Genomic DNA, 19,682 nt, shown 5'->3' on the forward strand with positions numbered 1-19,682 from the left:
CAATATTTTGGCGAAGAGTCTACGCTAAAATACCAAAATGTCTCAAATGTCTCTTTTTAATTTCTAATGACAAACAATTTTTTTTTGTCTGACCAGACTGTCTTTTTGTCAGGTCAAAACTGGTCCTTGTCCCGACAAATGACCTGCTTATAGACAAAACTTATTCGCAGGCTTGATGGTGTGATCACTAAGCATGGAATAGTAAATAGAAGTTGTTCATAAAAAGATAGGCTACATTAAATGTTTCAGTGTTGCATGTGGAAAGGTCTGAATTTGCTTGATTTTAATACATGTGGCTTGAACATATTCCTAGTCTAGAATAGCTGTAAGTTCCATTGTCAGACACTAAACATTTCAATAGTCAGACCAGATGGAAAATCACATTTTGTTACCACCATTACTTTTCTCTGTGACTGGAAAGTGACATTCCAATAATGATCTGTACGTGTCTACGATGTTTAGTTAATTATATCATTCCAATGTCTCCTAACTAGACCTGGCTAATGAAGAGAAATCACTCTGTCGACATGGAGGTTATGTGGCCCATACAATGTAAGGTGTTGGACTTCATGTAGACCAGTCTTTTCTGATAGCACAAGAAAAACAAAACTGAATGCTTTACAAAATTATACTAAATGAAAGATGCGCAAGAATGGTGCTTAGTGTTTTCCCTTCAGTACATGTAAGAACACAGCTCACAGATCAGGAATTAAGTTGTTTACCCTTGACTTGTGCATTAGACGTCTGCAGTTTAAGCTCAAGTTCTTGAATCTTGACAGTGTATTTTTCTGTTATTTCTTTTGTTATTCTTTCTTCATCAGCTATTAATAGAAGATAAAAATGATATTAATACAATACCAAGAAAGAACATACTGTAATGAACACTTCCACTAGACAGTATACATGTAAGCTTCCCTTTGTTGACCATTCTCCTAAGGAGGCGCATTCCCTTAGCAAAGACTTCTCCTGTGAAGACACCCTTCCCAAGAAAATATCTTCCCTATGCATCCTGCCTCCCTAAGCATGCTACCCAACTAAGCATAAACCTCCCCATATCCCTCTTCACCTTCTTAGCACTTATCTCCCATAAAATTAAAAGCCACCTCCTTGAGGCAAGTATCTTGCTTAAGTGACAGCCCACCATAAGCATTCACCATTCCACAGCTGCCATCCAGCTGAACATAGATGTGCTTTGTGGAAAGTATAACTTCTGACGGTGAAAAGACCACTTCAAAATTTTTTAACCTTCCTAATTAGGCACTTTCCTGATTAGTTAGTTCTCCTAAGCAAGCACTTCCCCTGAAGCTAATCTTTCTTCATAATCTTAATTTTGTTTGAGCATGAGATTTCAGAACCATTATTTAACACAAACTAATATTTTAAGAGTGTTATGTTGGGTCAGAAAACCCTGCATGTTAACTACTATCAAATTAGTGTGGAATTCAATAAAATGTTCACCTTTCTGAAGAGAATCTGTTTCATTGGCTAAGATGTCAGCTAATCGTTTCTCAGCAGCCTGAAGTTGAGCTTCAGCTTCTGTGCACTGGAATGAAGGCAGCACATATTAATTGGCTTTTAGACTAAAACATAACATATACTGATTTCATTTGGAACATTTCACTGTTCTACAACTTAGTATAAAGGAACCTAATCAAAACTAGACAATAACACCAGCAATTAATAGCTTGATATATCAGAGGTAAAGTCCGAATCGGGCCAAGTGTACCATACTAAAAGAGCTTATCCTGGCTTCCGTAGAGTGAAGCAAGAAGGAGTATTTCTACTCCTCCCTAGGAGTATTCTACTCCTGCAATGAAATAGATGTCGCAACTTGTAAAGGTGGAGAAGCATAATCCTAAATTATTATGCACATGTAATCTGTAATGTAATGTATCTGACTGCTCTAATCTCTTGCTTCCTCATTCCAGGATTTCCATCTCAGTAAGCTGAGATAAAGATACAACTTACCCTTAGCTGGACTGAATCAATGTCCCTGGTTGATGTTAGCAGCTGATCCCTGGCCTGCTGGTGTGTTTTGATCTCAGTATTCAGTTGTGACTGCAGCTCTTGAACACGGTTCTAACCGAAAATCAAAGCAATTTCACTACAAACATGACATTTCAAGTTCCTCCAACACCATTAAAATGCATTCCTGTGAGCAAACACTACTGTCAACGTAATCCAAGAGTAATCTCCCTCCAAATCTCCTTGTACAGTCAACAAGTAAGTGCTCAGACTGGTCATTCATGTGCATTAGCACATTCTCCCAAATTGCACTATAACAGGTGTATGGAAACTAGTAAGTGGAAATTGAATACTATTTTCACAATGTCATGGAGAACTGCAACAGAGCATTGATTTTGTGGAAACCTGTATACCATAAAGGAAGTGTTACTAAGTTAATTTTATAACAATAGTGTTACACAAGTGACACTCATGTGGGCAGGTGCATTGCAAATTTCACTCATCAGCATGACAAGTGCTCTACACATAACAATTCCAACCCTGATTTCTAATTAAAAGGAAAACACAAGAACATGATTTTGAGTAAAAGTACTAAAATCATATTTGTAGTGTTAGTCTACAATGGGAATAAAATGCTCACAAAACCACTGATAACATCCCTCTGCATTAATGTTTCATTTTATGTTTCAACACTTTCCTGCTGATATTTGTTAAAACTTAACTCCTAAAAGACTGTATTTCAAATAAACTAAGTTTTTCACGTCTTTTGAATCTCAATCTGGAAAGACATGACGTACAAGAACAGGGAACTGCATTTTTAAACTTACATTTTCAGACTTGAGATGTAATAGTATTTTGATTGAGACAAACAAAATGTACAGAATGTGTGACTTCAGTCTTCGTGAACTCTGGAATTTTCTTCTAAACATGGATCGAAATGGAAGATTCTGACAATCATTTGCATCACTGTTGACTGGTAGAACTACTAATTCTCACCTCCCATGTTTCAATTATACTCTTGTGGTGTTTTTCTTCAGATTCTAGCTTTCTCTTCAGTAGATTCACTTCACGCTGTAGAGTCTCAACCTGAGAACCAAGTCTTGTTCTGGCTTCAAACTCTGATCTCTCCAAATTATTCTGTAATGAAGAATGAGTCACGTGTGTTATACAATCATGTATCTTTGTATCATATACAGTGTATAACTTCCAAAGTAAATAGCTTTAAATAGCCTTACTAGACACTTGAAAAGTTAATAGACTTCCAATCAAATCTCTACAGACAGCTACCAAATACACTGTCTTGTTGATTGTTGGAGTTCAATGGGATCATAATCTTTTTTCAACTAAACATCAGAGGACTTTTCAAAGGCATTCCAGGACAGAATTCAAATTTTCCAGTGTGAATTTACTAAGCTTCAAGTATATTCCAAAACACACTGCACAGTAGCAAGTACAGTATGAAGTCTTATACCAATAATTAGTTTATGCCCATAAACGCTTTTTACAAGCCTGTAATATCTATTTCTTTCTTTTTTTTTTAGTACCTGCATTTCCCCTGAGACGCAGGCACAAGGAATCGTGGTTATATGTAGTTGTATGCAATGTCTTGAAGATGTCATGTGCACATGATGAATGCAATTACCATGATTCCCTGTGTGCAAGTGTCATCGAGGGAATGGCCCATTGTATTGTCACTGAAAAGCCCCACCAAGGGAGTATCAATAAATTTATAATTGAATTGCATTGTATTGTATCTTATGTTTAGGCACAAAAGAACAAAACTAGATTTCTTTTCACTCTTACTGATGTCTATATTACTGATATACATGTAACCTATGCTAACCTGTAAGGTCTGTAGATTTGTAACCAGAACATTCTGTGACTTCTGATGTTCTAACAAACTTTTGTTTTCCTGCATCAGGCGAACCTCTGACTCCTTCATCAGAGCTTTCTCGGCTTTTAGGTTTTCACACGTTACCTGAGATTTGATGCCAAAATGATGTGTTCGAAAATATTATACAGTGTACAAAAAAACACTACACCATTATCATTTCATCATTTTAATTGAGACAGTGTGGCCAGCTCATTTCTAAAAAGGTCATGTGGCTCCAGTGTACACCTCCAGTGTACACCTGAGTTTGTTATTGCTGGGTACAATGTCACCCAATTCCTTGAAGGATAGTAATTAATAATTTTAAAAAAATTATCATAATTATTACTTAATATTTAACTTTCTTCTCCCCACAAATGAATGATGTTCAAGACAACTATAATTACAAAATAACACAACATAACAAACTGGGAACCCAAACTGGTTAGGAGATGGTTGACCAGATGACTGGGGTGTTGGAACAAAATTACTCCAGCTGGTGGTAAAAATGCAATGTAAAACCACAATCGCCACATTACATTTTTTGCCCTAACCACTTGACCATGCTGCAATACGACATGTTTTGGCCTCAAGAGATGAGACAAGTAAAACACATCATTTGTCTCACAAGAAGTGGCTCCCCTCTCACTTCAGTTACAGAATGGTCATCTCAGTGAAAATCTGTATACTACCTGATTTAGAGATGCTTTCATCTTCCCTGGTTTATCCTTCATGAATTATTCATCACTTAGATAAGCCAAATGAAAGTGTGGCATATGTGATAGTCTTGTTTCAGTAGTACAGCCACATAGTTATCAGTTCTCTACCTTCAGTCAGATTTGTTTGCAAGATAGCAAGCAGCAGAGCAACTCTATCTTGTTTGAAACTTGTAAGGAAATTAAAATAATTCTACATTTAGCAGAACGTAAAACTTTCCTATCACTTTTGTTGTTTTACAATGATAAAAGAAACTCACCTCAAGCTTGTTACATTTCTCCTTGGTGTTTGCAAGTTCCTAATGCCAAGTAGACAATACAACAATGTCACTTTCTCTCTAGTTAGGCATGTACAGTATGGCATGTGTATATAGCGCCAAACACTCAATGGCTATGAAATGTTTCCCAGATACAGCCCAATGCTAGGTTAAAATAGTATTTCCTTGAAAAAGAACTGCAGCTTTTGTTAAATTTTTGAACATTTTAAATGTGGTATTTATTCCAGGGCAGTGCTTAATTACAAGAGAGGTGGTTATTTGATGGGCATATTAAAAACTCATTGACAAGCTATTTTCAATAAATTATAATTACACAATAACTCCTATAATTTTTATCCAAAACTGACACCAACAGCAACCTAAACTCTGTTTATATTCCCCTATGGGGGTAAAGTAAATGCCTCTTTGAAGATGTTCCACATCAAGGCTCAAGTAAAATGCCTCAATGATCATTGTAAGCGTAATTTGTCATCCATGATATTAAGAGGTAATCAAATGGTTTACTTGTGTAATTAAGAATTGATTTCACTTGCATTTTGTCAAAGTTCTAATAACTTCCCTCGCCTAAAGGCTCGGAAATTATTAGAAGTTTGACAAAAGTGTGAGAAATTATTTCTTAATTTCACTCATCACCATTTGATTACACATACTAATCACATTGACTGACCTGTGAAACACTGTCAAGAGTTACTTGTGCCTTACTGAGAGCCACCTGTAAGCTACGAGATTTCTCAGAGACAGCAGAGGCTTCCTTTTTGAACGCCTCTGAGTTTGACTTGAGCATTGCATATCTCTCCTCAGCAAATTCCAGCTGTAACAAGATTATATAGTTCAGTTTTTTTAGTTCCTTTCCAGCAAGTGGGGGATAGGGCCAGAGGTTACAACATTTGGTTACACTAGATAATGTGAATGAACTAGGCAGAAGTACATGTAATTCTTAACAATGACCAGTGTGTTACCATAATAATATTATATTTACAGAGGAATTTTTCAGTACAATCAAAACTCTCTTCAACAGGAACACCACAAGGAAGATATAATATTAAATTTTATGAATTTCTTTGGGATTAAGTGAACTGTTTACAGTATAGTACATGACAAAGTGCCTAGATCATTGAGGTGTCTGTAAGAAGTTTGATTGTGACTGTAATTTTTCTAACCAACTACCTCCGGTCTGCCAGCAAATGCTGTATTTAAGATTCTCAAGGAGGTAAATTAAGTTATTATTTCTGCAACCCTGCAATCTCACCTGAGATTTCAACCAAGCATTAGTTCCATTTAATTCATGGTTTTCAGCTTGTAGTTTATCTAGTCTTTCACTGGATTTCCTGAAATAAAGCAAAATGTAAAGATTAGCTTCTTTTTAAAAATGAAAAACATGGGAGAAATTAATTTAGCTTTCAATGAAGTTGTTTCTCAATTTTAAAGTAGCTACGAAGAGTGTGCCAGCATCTAGCCTACAGCATTGCAATAAACAGTAACAACAGGCCCTATTTAACAAGCTCTTTGATATTTTATAGGCTTTACACGCAAATGAAAAAGGCCAAAAAAACAAAAAAAAACAAAAAACAAAAAAACAAACAAATTAAACTAGCAAAATCACACTAGCATATACTACATGTACCTGACGCTCCAATCATGTGTACAGTATGTAGTATTTTACTCGAAACCATGCTAGCATGATGTGTCAACCTATAGCCACGACATCAGACATTTACAGTATGTGCCACGAGATAAATTCAATTGAACCTGACTTACTCTTCAGCCTGTGCCCTCTCAGTCTTGTAAGTTTCAAAGTGTCTCTGCAATTCTTTAAGAGCCACTTTAGTTTCCTCCAACTCAGCACTGGACTTATCAGGAGTCTTAGGTAATGGAGTGGAAGCTAACACAGACAGGTCAACATCAGTTGTTGGTATCTTGAAATATATATAAAAAAATAAAATAAAAATAAAACAGTTAACCATTCAGCTGTGAGGAAGATGACTGCATTAATGACAATTGGCAGTCTTGAACTGGCCTCTCCTAGGCGTTATCTGGGTGTAGCCTTGCAGAACAAAAGAAGATTCACTCCTGAAGCATGGATCACTGGGACTGACTCTAGACAAAGCAGAGTCAACTTTTTGTAGTCCGTATAGAGATACATGGTTTGTATGTATCCTCACGACTGCAGATCTTGTACAACCTTGGGTCAGTAAACATAAAGTCTTCCCACTTGTTTCTCTCACTTCACCAATTACTCACCGGCGTTTGTCCACTGTTTGCTAAAAGGACACGGTACATGTCACGTTGCCTAATGACAGCCTCAACCTGTCAAACAACAGTTATGAAAACTGAATGAGATGACATCGAAAATGATTACTGACTGGTATTAAAACAAAATTAAGAGACAGTGATTCCACAGTGAGACCACTAATCTCTATGAGGGTTTTCGGGATAAGGGAAATTGAGGTAAAAAATTAACAGGAAACAGGATACTTGTGGGAAAAATAATGGAAGTTACTAACCATGTGCACTTGTCTTTCTCTTGCTTCCTTGAGACCGTCTACTTCCTTCAGTGAAGTTTCTAACTGCTTCTGTAATCCTTCAATTCTAATGGAAGATTCTTTTGTTTAGCATTGCGAGCAATGTTTATAATTATAACATTTTAAGCTCTAGAAAACAGTTCGAGTATCCATTTAACAATGTCAATTAGCACTTCTATGCATGCCAAAGGATAACAATAGCCAAAACTAAATTAGCTTATTAAAGAACTACCATGCCTGCTTGCTCACTGTGTTGTGTTCTTGGGCAAGACACTTTACCCCCACAGTGCCTCTCTCCACGCAAGAGTGTGAATGGGTGCTGCTGAGTTTAATGCTGGGTACCCCTGCAATGGCCTAGCATCCCATCCAGGGAGCCGAAGAAATACTCCTTGTTGTTTCATGCTACTGACAGAAACTGGGATAAGCTCCGGCCTGATGGGCCACTTGGCGCGTATGCAGACTATGTATGTAGCGCTGCGGTATTGTTCAATTTCAAGTATGGCAACTACAATATTGACTAGTTTTTGTCATGTCTCAAAGTGTTGATACTGTTAGGTGATAGCAATAGAAAGCCCAGTATATCAAAGCCATCATCTTCACAAAATACAAGTAGTACTTACATGCCATCTCCTTCCCTCTTCTCTTTCTCCTCACTTAGTTCCCTGATAACTCCAAGTAGTTTCTGATTCTGCTGTTGAAGTTCTTCTATATTCCTGACACAGGTTAAAAAAGAAGAATGAAATAACAGTTAATTACAGTACATGTATGTTGCTGATTTACTGAACTTTGCGTGTGGTTAAAGTATATTAAGTGAAATACAGAAAGCAATCAATGGAAAGATGTTCCACAAGTTTTCTCTACCATTTTCAGGCAATCGATCTTTCACTTAAGATATCATTAGTGATTCTGTTGATAAAACTAAATTAACAACTGCATTGTGCTACATGGAAGATGGGTGCCTGGGATATCCAGGGGCCTCCACTGAGACCAGCCGGCCCCTAGACAGTATAATACTCCCATGACTGGCAATCCCCACAACCTAGCGATGAACCCCCATGCAGTCTTCCAGGCACCTGTCACACTGAGTTAACAGTGGAGATGGGGAGGGGAGGGGGGAAAGAAAGATGTCAACGAATAGACCAAAGGTGTGCAGGAAATGGTTCAATTCTATGACCAAAACGTTCCAGGACCGCCACGCTGGAACACACTGGTAAAATGGCAAAGTGCACTGAGCTTGCAATACCATACAAATACCGCTGACTGAAGAACAAGCTACTCTTTGTTGTTAACTTTGTTAAATTGCATTTAACAGCATTTATAAGTATTGCACTACAGCTCAATAGAATCATTAACTTAAAGACATCTAACTAATCAAGGCAAACATTTCCTTTCAGTTCTTTGGTTTTGACCACTCACATACATCAAAACTTATTTAGTTGACAAATTTCTTGATTCTCTTCAACTGCCCACTTGTTTTGACAAAAGAGTGTGTAGCATGATTGTTAGGGTGAGTTTAAGCCCGAAGACTGTTGAATTCAGTGATTGATGTTTCAAAAACCTGAGTGATAGTCATCTTAAGTAGTATGCTGGACAAAACTGTTCTGGATCAATGTTTTAACACGAAAAATTAAAACAAGTAAAGTGATGCAAATAATTTTGCGAGTGTCTTAAACTTTATTAAATTCCACACATGGATATTTAATTTCATATCAATCACGCAAGGAAGACTTGAGTTACAGAGAATCTAAATTTGCGGAATGAATAACAAAAGTACGGAAAATTGCACGATTTCTGAGAAAAAAAATAGTCATAGTTTACATTTACATGGTAGTGTTAGATCAGTGTTGTTGTGCGAAGAACATTGTTGCCTGTTTGTGGAATTCTTTCATGAATTAGACGAAATGTTATGAAGAAGGAGCGATATCCATCTAAACAGCACTATAACCCTGTAATACATCAGCAGTTTAGAGAAGCAAAGATTCAAGTTGTGATGCTACTACCACTGAAGGCCACAAGGCAAACCAAAGAAAATTATTTTGAGCTGTTAAGCAAGAAATTATGAGAAAATGGCAAGCTCCTGGTAGGTGAGCTCCAAAAAAGGTCTGAAAACTTTCTTAAAAGCAAAAATAGCATTGTTTGAGGTTCTCAGTTGATCATGCTTTAACACAGTAGTATCTTGTGCAATTGTGGCTTGTGCGAGGCATAAGCTAAAGGCAGCCATATTCAAAACAGGCCGAAGACCAGTCTAGTGGCAAGATCAGTTTACAGACTTCAAAGATCAGTCTCTGAAGACAGTATCGTATTTCAGTGGCCAAATAAAGTTGTAAGTCTTTCTTATGCTTTCTTGTCAAAATCTTGCCCAAAAATCCACCAGCATGTAAAGAATTTCTTCGCAAAACAACACTCTAAATGTGACTCTTATTTCTCAGAAATTACGTGATTTTACGTACTTTTGTGACTCTGTTACCAAATTTGGCCAAGGTGTAATGCAAGCCTTTCTTACGTGATCCACATAAAAATAAGTTTCCATGTGTGGAATTTAGTAGAGTTTAAGACAATCACAAAATTAGTCGTTTCAATTTGTTTGTTTTCATTTTTTGTTGTAAAACGTTGATCCAGAACAGTTTTGTCCAGCGTACTGTAAAGTGAATGACTTGTTCAAACACCAGCCACCAACAGCAGCCATTTTCAGGACTTCCCTCTACCTACAAATCTCAATCTAACTACTAAATCCAAGCCAGGAGCCTACCAACCTAAAAGTAACAAGATGCTCAGAGATGACTTGCGATGAGCTAGTGACCTCAGCACTTGACATGGGATGCATACTGACAGTCTCAGAGCTGACTACACCTCCTCTAGCCTCCTCACATTCCTTCAAAAGCACTTGGACCTGTAGGTATTTAAAGATCAAATCATAATGTATGGTCTTGATCATGCTGTCTGTTACTACTGACCTCATCCTCCCACTCACCCTCAGACATTTGTTTTTACACATGCACTTTGAATAAAGGAACCTGTAAACATCAGTGAAACAAGAGTTGTGTTCATTTGTCTTCTAGAGTGGTGGCATTCTTTCTTCAGTTAAGTTTCTGTGTTGATAACAGACGTTATGTTGACTGACAGACTGATGGACTGACAGACTGACAAACTGATAGACAGATGGACTGACAGACCGTTGGACTGACTGACTGACTGACTGACGGCCTTTCTTGAAATGACAATCTGAAATAACTGTATTACAACCAATAAATGCAGGGTTCCAGATAAGTTTTCAAGACAGGGTGTTGACAAGGAATTCCAATGGGTCAATTCCCACTGCTCCCATCAAATCAGCATAAATTTTCTATCAATTTGTCAGGTCATGTAGCTGACCTTGTTGGGTTTTGACCCGAGACCCCTCACTTACAATGTATCCAGAACAATCTAAATAGGGACACTAGATAAGACTAGTTACTAAAACTAAACAAGTAACGTTTGCATCAAACCTGTTGACTTAAATCAGCAGACAGATTCCTCAGTCTGTCATTTTCTCTCTTCAGATGTTCACTTTTCTTTGTAGCTTCTTCAACAAATACCGTGTGTTCATCACGTTCCTGTTGTCATGTTAAATTAAAGTGACAAGCACAAAAAAAGTATGTTAAATACAACAACCACCATGGTGAAATAAGCTTGACATTAATTTTACTCCATATGTTTATTTACTCTAAATAATTACGAGTATTCCCATCACTACAACAAATACATGTATGTACACAGTTTGCAGTTGTTCTTATCGCTGACTGAAATAATTTGTTCAACTCACCATAAGAGCCACATCTAATCTCTTTGTGAGTTTATCCACGCTGTGTAATGCCTGTTCATAGTCTCTCTTCTGCTGCAGAAGAACAGGGGCTTTTTCCTCAATTTCCTGCAATGTAAATCACTGTCAGTGATTATTCCTTCAGAACCATCAGCACCCTACAAAAAAAGTCTGCAGGATAAAGAGATAGAAAAAAAAAAAAACATCAAGAGTTCTTCCATAGTTCAGCTACATGTGTACCTTAAGTATCTGATCCAGGTACATTTTTAGTCGAGTGTTTTCAGTTTTTTCCTGTTGTAATGCATCTTGCACCTCCACATATTGACTATAAATCTGCAAAAGAACAAATTTAAATAAGCAGTGATTTGGTTTTCAACACCAGTGACGGTAGATTGTAACAACCGTCTCCAGTTTGTCAAGAGCACCGACAAAGAAACAATTCTGAGCCTTATGTGAGTTAACTCCATGACCTTACGTGTAAGTAAATTGCTTGGAATGATAGTCTTACCCCTGACCTACAGGAGAATCACTTATGATGAGCTACAAGTAGGTTCGTGTACATGTACTATTTACATTGTAGCAAATATTCTAAACACGACACACAGTAAGTGTGACAGTACACAATCAAAAGCATGAACTTGAATTTGTAATAAAAAGAACAACAATAAAAGACTGTTGCAAATATCCTGTGCATATCTTATTCCATTATACATGTACATAGCATACGTGTACAATATACCTGGGTGAGTGTCATTCCAGATTTCATATAGGAACTGGTAAGTGCAGCAGTTGGTGAAAGAGTACTTAACTCTTCTGGAGTTAGAGGTGCTACACCTGTGCGAGATTTTCACATCACAAAATCAATTTGATGGTATAAAAGTCAAGTGGTGGGCATGATCAAGGACTAGATACTCTGTTACTGACATCAGCATGTTCTCAAGAAACTATAAATAATTACGAGCACAATCAAGAACCACTAACAATTCATGACTACAGTACTGATTAGATGGAAATGGATTACAATGTGAATAAAGTCAAAAATATAAATTAGGTCACCCTGCAATTTGAGACAAACACTCATTAAAATTCTCAGCTTTTCTGACATAATTTCATAAGCTTATTAAGAGAACACATCTAATGTTGCTACAATTTCAACCAACACGGATTCCAATCTGTAGGTACAAAGTAAAGTTAAAACTTAGTTAATACATACTGGTGCATGTACTGTTGTTACCTCTTTGCCTTGCAGCAGCTAACAAATCATTAGCGTTTTCAAGCTCTTTCTCTAGTTTACTGATCCTTTCCTCTGTAAAGAGAACAGCAGTAATTAGCATTTTTGAAATTTAAAACTGTACAGCTTCATTATATACATGTAGAGTAACAATGTTTTGCCAAAAAGTTGCCATTTTTTAAGTGCCTGGTGTTCCACCTCAACATGTATTTTTTTCTAACTTGAAACATGTGGTGGCAAAAGAAATTACATGTAATAACTTACCAAACTCTCTGACTTTCTCTGCATGACAATTTTCCTGTTCACTTAACCTACTGTCAAGATCAAGACGACCTAAGGGTACAAGAAAGTACATGTTACAAGAAAATACATGTCAAAAAGCCTTTTGTTGAAACAGTTCAAACATAGCAAAAGAACTCTGCAACAAATTAAAATAAAATGTACTTGCCAATGGGTTCCAATAAAATTACATATATTGTAAGTTATAAAATATAATGTTGTAGTTACATTCTGATGTCAGATAATCTTTTATTTAAACTATAAGTGGTTAGATTCTTCAGGTTAATTAACTTTTTTTCAATTTAATCCTGTAGCTAAAATGGGTGAAAAGTGGTCACTTTCAGAGTTTCTGGTGCATTTCTTGGGGTATAAGCCAGGTGATGATGACCACATGTACTTGTTTATCTTATTTTATACTCTGATATCTAAGTTATTTAAAGTACTAACATTCTATAGTTGTTTACCAGCAGGTGCACATACCTTCATTTGATTCTTTTAACAGTTTTTGAAGTTCTTCACATGCTGTCAACAAGTCTTCACTTTTCCGTTTTGCTTCATCAGCACTGTCCTAGAAATAAAATGTTGAAAAGCATTGTTTCAAATAACTTGTAAAGATTTAGAAAATGTCTCAAAATCTCTTTGCTAGCGAATGAAATTAACTATAAATTGTTACAATGAAATGTAGAAGGGAATAATACGACAATCAAATCATATCCCATGATGTATCTTGGTTCTTCTTGTGCTATCACTGCATATATGTCACTATTATTTCACTGAAAAGAACTGAAAAGTCATTCTCACACTCGATCTCATACCCGTACTCAAACCTAAAGTCCCCTATTGGGTGTCAGAAATTCAAACTTAAGTTATTGTTAAGGGTTTCAGTTGTATTTTGTTAGTGTGGAGAGAGGTTAACTTCTGGAAGAGAATAATATAGCTTGTTGCTAACTTTTCTTTTATTTCCTTTTTTATCAATAACTTTTCAGTTACCTTATAAAGTACTGCCAGCTTTGACTGTGAGGCAAGCTCTGTTTTGAAGTGGTCTTCCATCTTAACAAAATGCTCACGAGCCTACCAAATGGCCAACAATACTAATCAATGTCATTGCTCATGAACTCCAAACCGTTCTATAGTGTACATGTACTTCAAATAAACTCAGTTGTTTTCAAGAGACAGACAGGCCAAGACTGGATAAGATGACCTAGTAGCAGAGCTCCTGTGCACCCAAGGCCCGTGACCAACGCCCCATACCTTAGAAAATTTGCTAACCCATTAATCTAAAAATTATGGTTGTCACATGACTGTCTGTACATACGTACGCCCATACGCCATGCCCCATCCCTTGGAAAATAAGAGAGTAGCACCATTACCATAGGTACATCTTTGATATTGAACATCCAATTTATGGTTAACTGACAGCTGTCAAAACAAGGTATCAGCTGACCAGTATCATGTGACCATATCGTGGGCTCAGGTTAAGAACTCATTTAGATTGCATGTAATTTTTTGAAGTTGACTGCTGAACAGGTACTGGTTTTTCGTTTGGATTGCGGGCTCAAGCCAGTTTACTACTCTGAGGGAGAAGGAGTGTACGTGCAAAGGCAAAATTTTGGCGGTATGGTTTGTTCAAATTTAAATGCAGTTAAATGCAATTTAACGGAGTTAACAACAAAGAGCACCAGTGTTGTCTGGAGTCAGCGGCATTTCATACATGGGCATGCGCCAGATCCCATGTGCTCTTTGACTGAAGTGTGTTTAGCGTTACAGGCGCTAGCGTGTTATTTGCGTGGCAGTTCATGGGACCTCATCTTCAAGGCTTCCTCTCTGGAGTAGCGTGTGCATTATTTGTTCTTCGTTCGTCGTTTTTCGAATCTTGCCGTTGTTTCTTTCGTTTGGTATGGCACATCGTCGTGCAACAAACAACAGTGTGGCCGCCATGTTGGATTCAAGTCAGCCTTCTTCTTCAGCCGATTCTCCCTCTTCGGTCGTACGTCCTCCCATTTCTTCGACTCCGGTGTCCACTCCGCCCTCCTTCGTCCTCTCTCAACAGGACCTCAGTCAAGCGTTTTCACAAGCCTTGGGGGATACGTTACCTCGCATTTTGGCGGCTTTGCAAAGTCACTCATCGAGTTCTTCGACAGCGGGAAACGCGGCGTTGGGCACGACGTCATCCGGTTCTGTTGTCATTAACCAGCCACTGCCTTCTTCTGCAGGCCAGTCCTCAGGTAATTTGGTCGTTCCTCCCTTTATTTCAACATACTGCACGTTAGGCAATTCTTCTTTATCTTCGCCATCGTTGTTTGGTTCTCGTGGTGCTGCGAATGGATTGCCATCCTCCAACCAGTCTTTCACACCATTGGTCTCCTTTGGTTCTAATTCCTCCATCGCCTCTACCTCAACATCCCTGAATAGGCCGTTTGTTGTTGGTCCCGGTTATTCCCCTATCCCGGAGAAGCTGGTGACAAAAATTAGGTCTGGCCAATTTGTGGATCTTGCTGACTTGCTAGCAGAGAACTTGAAAGCCCAGGAGACAGAGCCCCAAACGTACCTTGATGGCAAACTTCTCGTGAGTTCTTCCAAGAAAAGGGTGCAAGAGATCACTGATATCGTGACATGGGTTGAAGCATTCACTGTGTACTCATGGATCTTCTGCTGTGCTCATTCTTCCAGATGGCAGGACATGACACAATACAAGCTGCTAATTCTCAAGACGTCGCGCCAGTTCCCTGGGAAGGCTTGGCTCCATTACGATGTTGCATTCCGCAAGGACGCAGCTGCTGCAGGTTTGGTGGACTGGTCTCACATGAACCATGATTTGTACAACTTCCATACTCTTTCGTCACCTCTTCCCCAGTCAAGCCAGCAGCCAACCACTTCGTCTTCAGCTTCAATTTCGATAGCCGGTTCATCCACCTTTTGCCGATCTTGGAATGATGGCACCTGTCGCTGGACCTTTGGTCAATGCCGGTACCTCCATCGCTGTGAGAAATGTGAAGGTGATCATCCACGTGTCAACTGTCCATTTCGGGCCTCAACCTCTTCCTACCGGCGCTCCCAGTCAACTCCCCCATCCCAAAGCAAACGTCTGCAGCGTTGAAGTGGGATTCAAACCATATGTAAATAGCGTACATTCATCTTGTTCAGTTTCCTTTTCAAATTTTTTGATTCCTGTTCCTGTTAATGTTGTTGTTCCTGCACCACAAGATGCTTTTGGTAATGACATGCCCTCCGAAGTGGCACACCATGCTTTGCCCTCTTGTTCTTTGTCCATTTTGGGCGCCCCGCAGCAAGACCTGGTCCCCCCATCCAGAGTAACCCCCATAGACGCAGAGGAACTTCGGCATGAACTGTGTTCTTACCCCGACCAAACGCAAGTGGAGTACGTGATTTCAGGTCTCACAAATGGTTTTCAGCTGGGTTTTGACCCTCGGGCGGTATCTTTAAAATCGGAGAATAAAAATATGCCTTCAGCATCCCTTCAGCCTTCAGTCATCGACCAGTATCTCCTCACGGAACTCGACAAAGGCCGTGTAGCTGGCCCCTTTGCTATAGCCCCTATCCCAAACCTCCATGTGAGTCGCTTTGGAATTATCCCGAAGAAGTACCAGCCTGGAAAATGGCGGCTTATCTTGGATCTGTCTAGTCCTTTAGGCCATAGTGTCAATGATGGCATTCCAAAAGAACCCTTTTCAGTGCAGTACATGAAGGTTGATGATATCATCGATGGGATCATGCTTCACGGCAGAGGAACGCTGTTGGCAAAGTTCGATGTGGAAAGTGCTTACCGTAATGTCCCTGTCCATTCTGATGATCGTTACCTACTTGGTATGAAGTGGCGTGGGAAATATTTTATTGATATGGCGCTTCCATTTGGACTACGCTCTGCTCCTTTCATCTTCTCGTCCATTGCAGATATGCTCGAGTGGATCCTCAAACACAATTATAATGTGAATTTTCTTTTACACTACCTGGATGACTTCCATACATTGGGCCCTCCTAACTCACCTGTTTGCCAGAACAATATTGATACTTGTGTTAAGCTATTTAAAAAGTGGGGTATTCCTCTTCACCCGAACAAATTGGAGGGGCCATCCACTTGTTTAACTGTGCTCGGTATTGAGCTTGATTCTCTCTCACTTCAGGTCCGTCTGCCGCAGGATAAGTTTGATTGTATTGCTGCACTTCTGGAAGCCTGGTCCCTCAAACAACATTGCACACGGAAGGAGCTGGAATCTCTCATTGGCAATCTCCAACACACATGTAAAGTAGTTCCTCAGGGGCGTACCTTCTTGAGACGCATGATCAATTTATTGTCAGCCTTTCGACGTGATAGCCACCCAATTAGGATCAACCAAGACTTTCGCTTAGACCTCCGTTGGTGGCGAGAATTTTTCCATTCTTGGGGTGGTCTCAGTTTCCTGCTTTCCCCACAGTGGGCGACCTTGCCTGAATTTTACATTTCCTCAGATGCTGCTGGTGCTCGGGGTTATGGTGCAATTTGTGATCATGAATGGTTTGTGGGTGAATGGTCAGCTGTTCAGCATCCCTTGGCAATTGCCTACAAAGAGTTGTTTCTGGTGGTTATTGCAGCTTCCCTATGGGACCACCGATGGGCTTCTAAACGAGTTGAGTTCTGCTCCGACAACATGGCAGTCGTTAGTGTTTTGCGTTCGGGCACCACGAAGGATCCGAACATGATGGTTCTTCTCCGTCACTTGTCACTTGTGGCAGCCCGACATTCCTTTGCCTTTACTGCCTCTCATACGCCGGGTAAAGACAACTCGATTGCTGATGCCTTACCTCGTTTTGATTTTCAGCGTTTCCATCATCTTGCTCCTCATGCAGCTCCTGGGGCGACTCCAATTCCGTTAACACTGCTGGCTCAGCTACCCGTAATTTGACAGATAAATGCCAGTTCTATTTGACCAATGGCCTCGCACCTTCTACTCGCCAAGTTTATGCTTCGGCTCAACGTCAGTTCTTAGATTTTTGTAGTCAGGATACTCCCTTCGAGCCAAGTCAGCCTCTTTTACCAGCCAGTGAACAAACTCTGATGCGCTTCTGTACCCATTTAGCAGATCGTCTTCACCATTCTTCCATTAAAGTATATCTGTCTGCAGTCCGTTCTTTACACATTGACTATGGCTTCCCAGACCCAATTGTCAACCGTCTTCAACTTCAGCGTCTCTTACGAGGGATCAAACGTCATCAGGGCCCAAATCTCCCTCAGCGCCAACCAGTGACAGCCGACCTTATGTCTGTTTTGCACAAGTCTTTAGATTTTATCAACCCTGACAGTGTCATGCTATGGGCAGCCTGCTGTCTTGGCTTCTTTGGGTTTCTTAGAGCTGGTGAATTTACAACAAATGGTACCTTTGATCCATCTGTTCATTTGACCGCGGCAGATCTTCAAGTAGATTCCTCCACCAATCCCCAAAGCTTTCGAGTGTTAATCAAGTGTGCAAAGACTGATCCTTTCAGGCAGGGTTGTTTCATCTATCTTGGCCATGGTTCCCTTCCTCTCTGTCCTGTGACTGCATTAACAAACTACCTTCATCTTCGTGGGCCAGGCACCGGACCTCTCTTTATTCACCAAGATGGCTCTCCTCTTTCTAGATCTCGGCTTTCCTCGTTTCTTCAAACCACTCCACAGGCAGCAGGTATTCCTGGAAAGTTCTCAGGTCATAGTTTTAGAATTGGAGCCGCTACAACTGCTGCCCAGAGAGGTGTTCCTGATCATCTCATTAAGACAATGGGTCGCTGGTCGAGTGATGCTTACTTGTTATATGTGCGCACACCTGTGGAAACCATCCTTTCAGTAGCTGAACGACTTGCCTAACAGGTATGGTTTTTGTCACTAATTTGCCAGTTACTGGGTGCCTACGGATTTGGGCATTTTTCTCGGGGCTCTGGCCTCCCCATCCATGAGCCCCTCTCTTCTCCGAGCTGGCTAGCGTGCTGCTCGGAGGTCCTCCGGCTTGGCGTGGGGGCTCATGGCTGGCTTGCCAGGATTTGCCAGCCATGGGAGCAGTCTCCATCTAGGAGCTGGCTGCCAATAGTGGAAGCTCCTGGATATCACAGGCACCCAGCCTCCATTTTGCGATGCAGTTGTTAAATGCAGTTAAATGCAATTTAACGGAGTTAACAACAAAGAGCGCCAGTGTTGTCTGGAGTTAGCGGTGTTTCATACATGGGCATGTGCCAGATCCCATGTGCTCTTTGACTGAAGTGTGTTTAGCGTTACAGGCGCTAGCGTGTTATTTGCGTGGCAGTTCATGGGACCTCATCTTCAAGGCTTCCTCCCTCCCCCCCATTTCCCTCCCTCTTTTCCACTGTTCACACAGTGTGACGGGTGCCTGCTCTCCCTTCTGTGTGGGGGCTCATGGCTGGCTTGCCAGGATTTGCCAGCCATGGGAGCAGTCTCCATCTAGGAGCTGGCTGCCATTAGTGGAAGCTCCTGGATATCACACGCACCCAGCCTCCATTTTGCGATGCAGTTGTTAACTGGAAAAAATAGAGAAACCACATGCTGGACAATTATAGTTTGCTTTTTTTAATGTTATTGACAGATGACTTGACTGGGCCCTTGCCGATAAGGCAAACTTGTGAGAGTGAAAATCTGCTTGTCCAGGACTACCAGAGAGCACCTTTTTTAAACAACAACTGAACTTGGAATTTAGGGTCTGGACGCACTGGACTGACAAAATTTGTTTGGCCCTTCCAAAAATCTCGACAAAATTTGTCTCTGCCAAATTTTTAACTTGTCAAGCGTGGGCGCCTTGAATCACAGCAAAATATTTGTTAACCACAAGTGTCAATCACATGGAAATTAAATTGCTGCTTGTTTCTTTGGACCTTTGCCCTTTTTCTGCTCTCGTCTGCTCTTGAATCCTCAGCTTGGCTGCTTTCAATTTGATTACGTGTAGTCGTGAAACTTGTACTTGTACTTGTACTCGGCTGACTCGGGTGGACATACGGATGTACAAATTGAGCAGAGCTTGGTCCTGGAGATGCAGCTGGAA

General features: G+C 39.9%; 1 protein-coding gene across 3 annotated transcripts in view; it reads right to left on the minus strand.

Annotated features, from left to right (window-relative positions):
- The window catches only part of LOC145464103 (nucleoprotein TPR-like), a 48,365-nt gene that overhangs the window by 22,264 nt on the left and 6,419 nt on the right, over positions 1-19,682 (minus strand). For all 3 annotated transcript variants that reach the window (XM_081447916.1, XM_081447917.1, XM_081447918.1), the window contains exons 10-30: positions 13,651-13,731; positions 13,141-13,228; positions 12,646-12,714; positions 12,385-12,456; positions 11,890-11,984; positions 11,391-11,483; positions 11,154-11,258; positions 10,837-10,944; positions 10,105-10,241; positions 7,972-8,064; positions 7,334-7,418; positions 7,071-7,136; positions 6,588-6,745; positions 6,079-6,157; positions 5,497-5,640; positions 4,812-4,850; positions 3,809-3,943; positions 2,962-3,102; positions 1,969-2,079; positions 1,459-1,543; positions 723-821 (exon numbers count right to left, since the gene is read on the minus strand). In XM_081447916.1, the coding sequence (XP_081304042.1) occupies positions 723-821; positions 1,459-1,543; positions 1,969-2,079; positions 2,962-3,102; positions 3,809-3,943; positions 4,812-4,850; positions 5,497-5,640; positions 6,079-6,157; positions 6,588-6,745; positions 7,071-7,136; positions 7,334-7,418; positions 7,972-8,064; positions 10,105-10,241; positions 10,837-10,944; positions 11,154-11,258; positions 11,391-11,483; positions 11,890-11,984; positions 12,385-12,456; positions 12,646-12,714; positions 13,141-13,228; positions 13,651-13,731 (2,083 nt within the window). The remainder of the gene's footprint in view (positions 1-722; positions 822-1,458; positions 1,544-1,968; positions 2,080-2,961; positions 3,103-3,808; positions 3,944-4,811; positions 4,851-5,496; positions 5,641-6,078; positions 6,158-6,587; positions 6,746-7,070; positions 7,137-7,333; positions 7,419-7,971; positions 8,065-10,104; positions 10,242-10,836; positions 10,945-11,153; positions 11,259-11,390; positions 11,484-11,889; positions 11,985-12,384; positions 12,457-12,645; positions 12,715-13,140; positions 13,229-13,650; positions 13,732-19,682) is intronic.

The sequence above is a fragment of the Orbicella franksi genome, chromosome 12, assembly GCF_964199315.1.
Source record: "Orbicella franksi chromosome 12, jaOrbFran1.1, whole genome shotgun sequence".
Taxonomy (NCBI): Eukaryota; Metazoa; Cnidaria; class Anthozoa; order Scleractinia; family Merulinidae; genus Orbicella; species Orbicella franksi.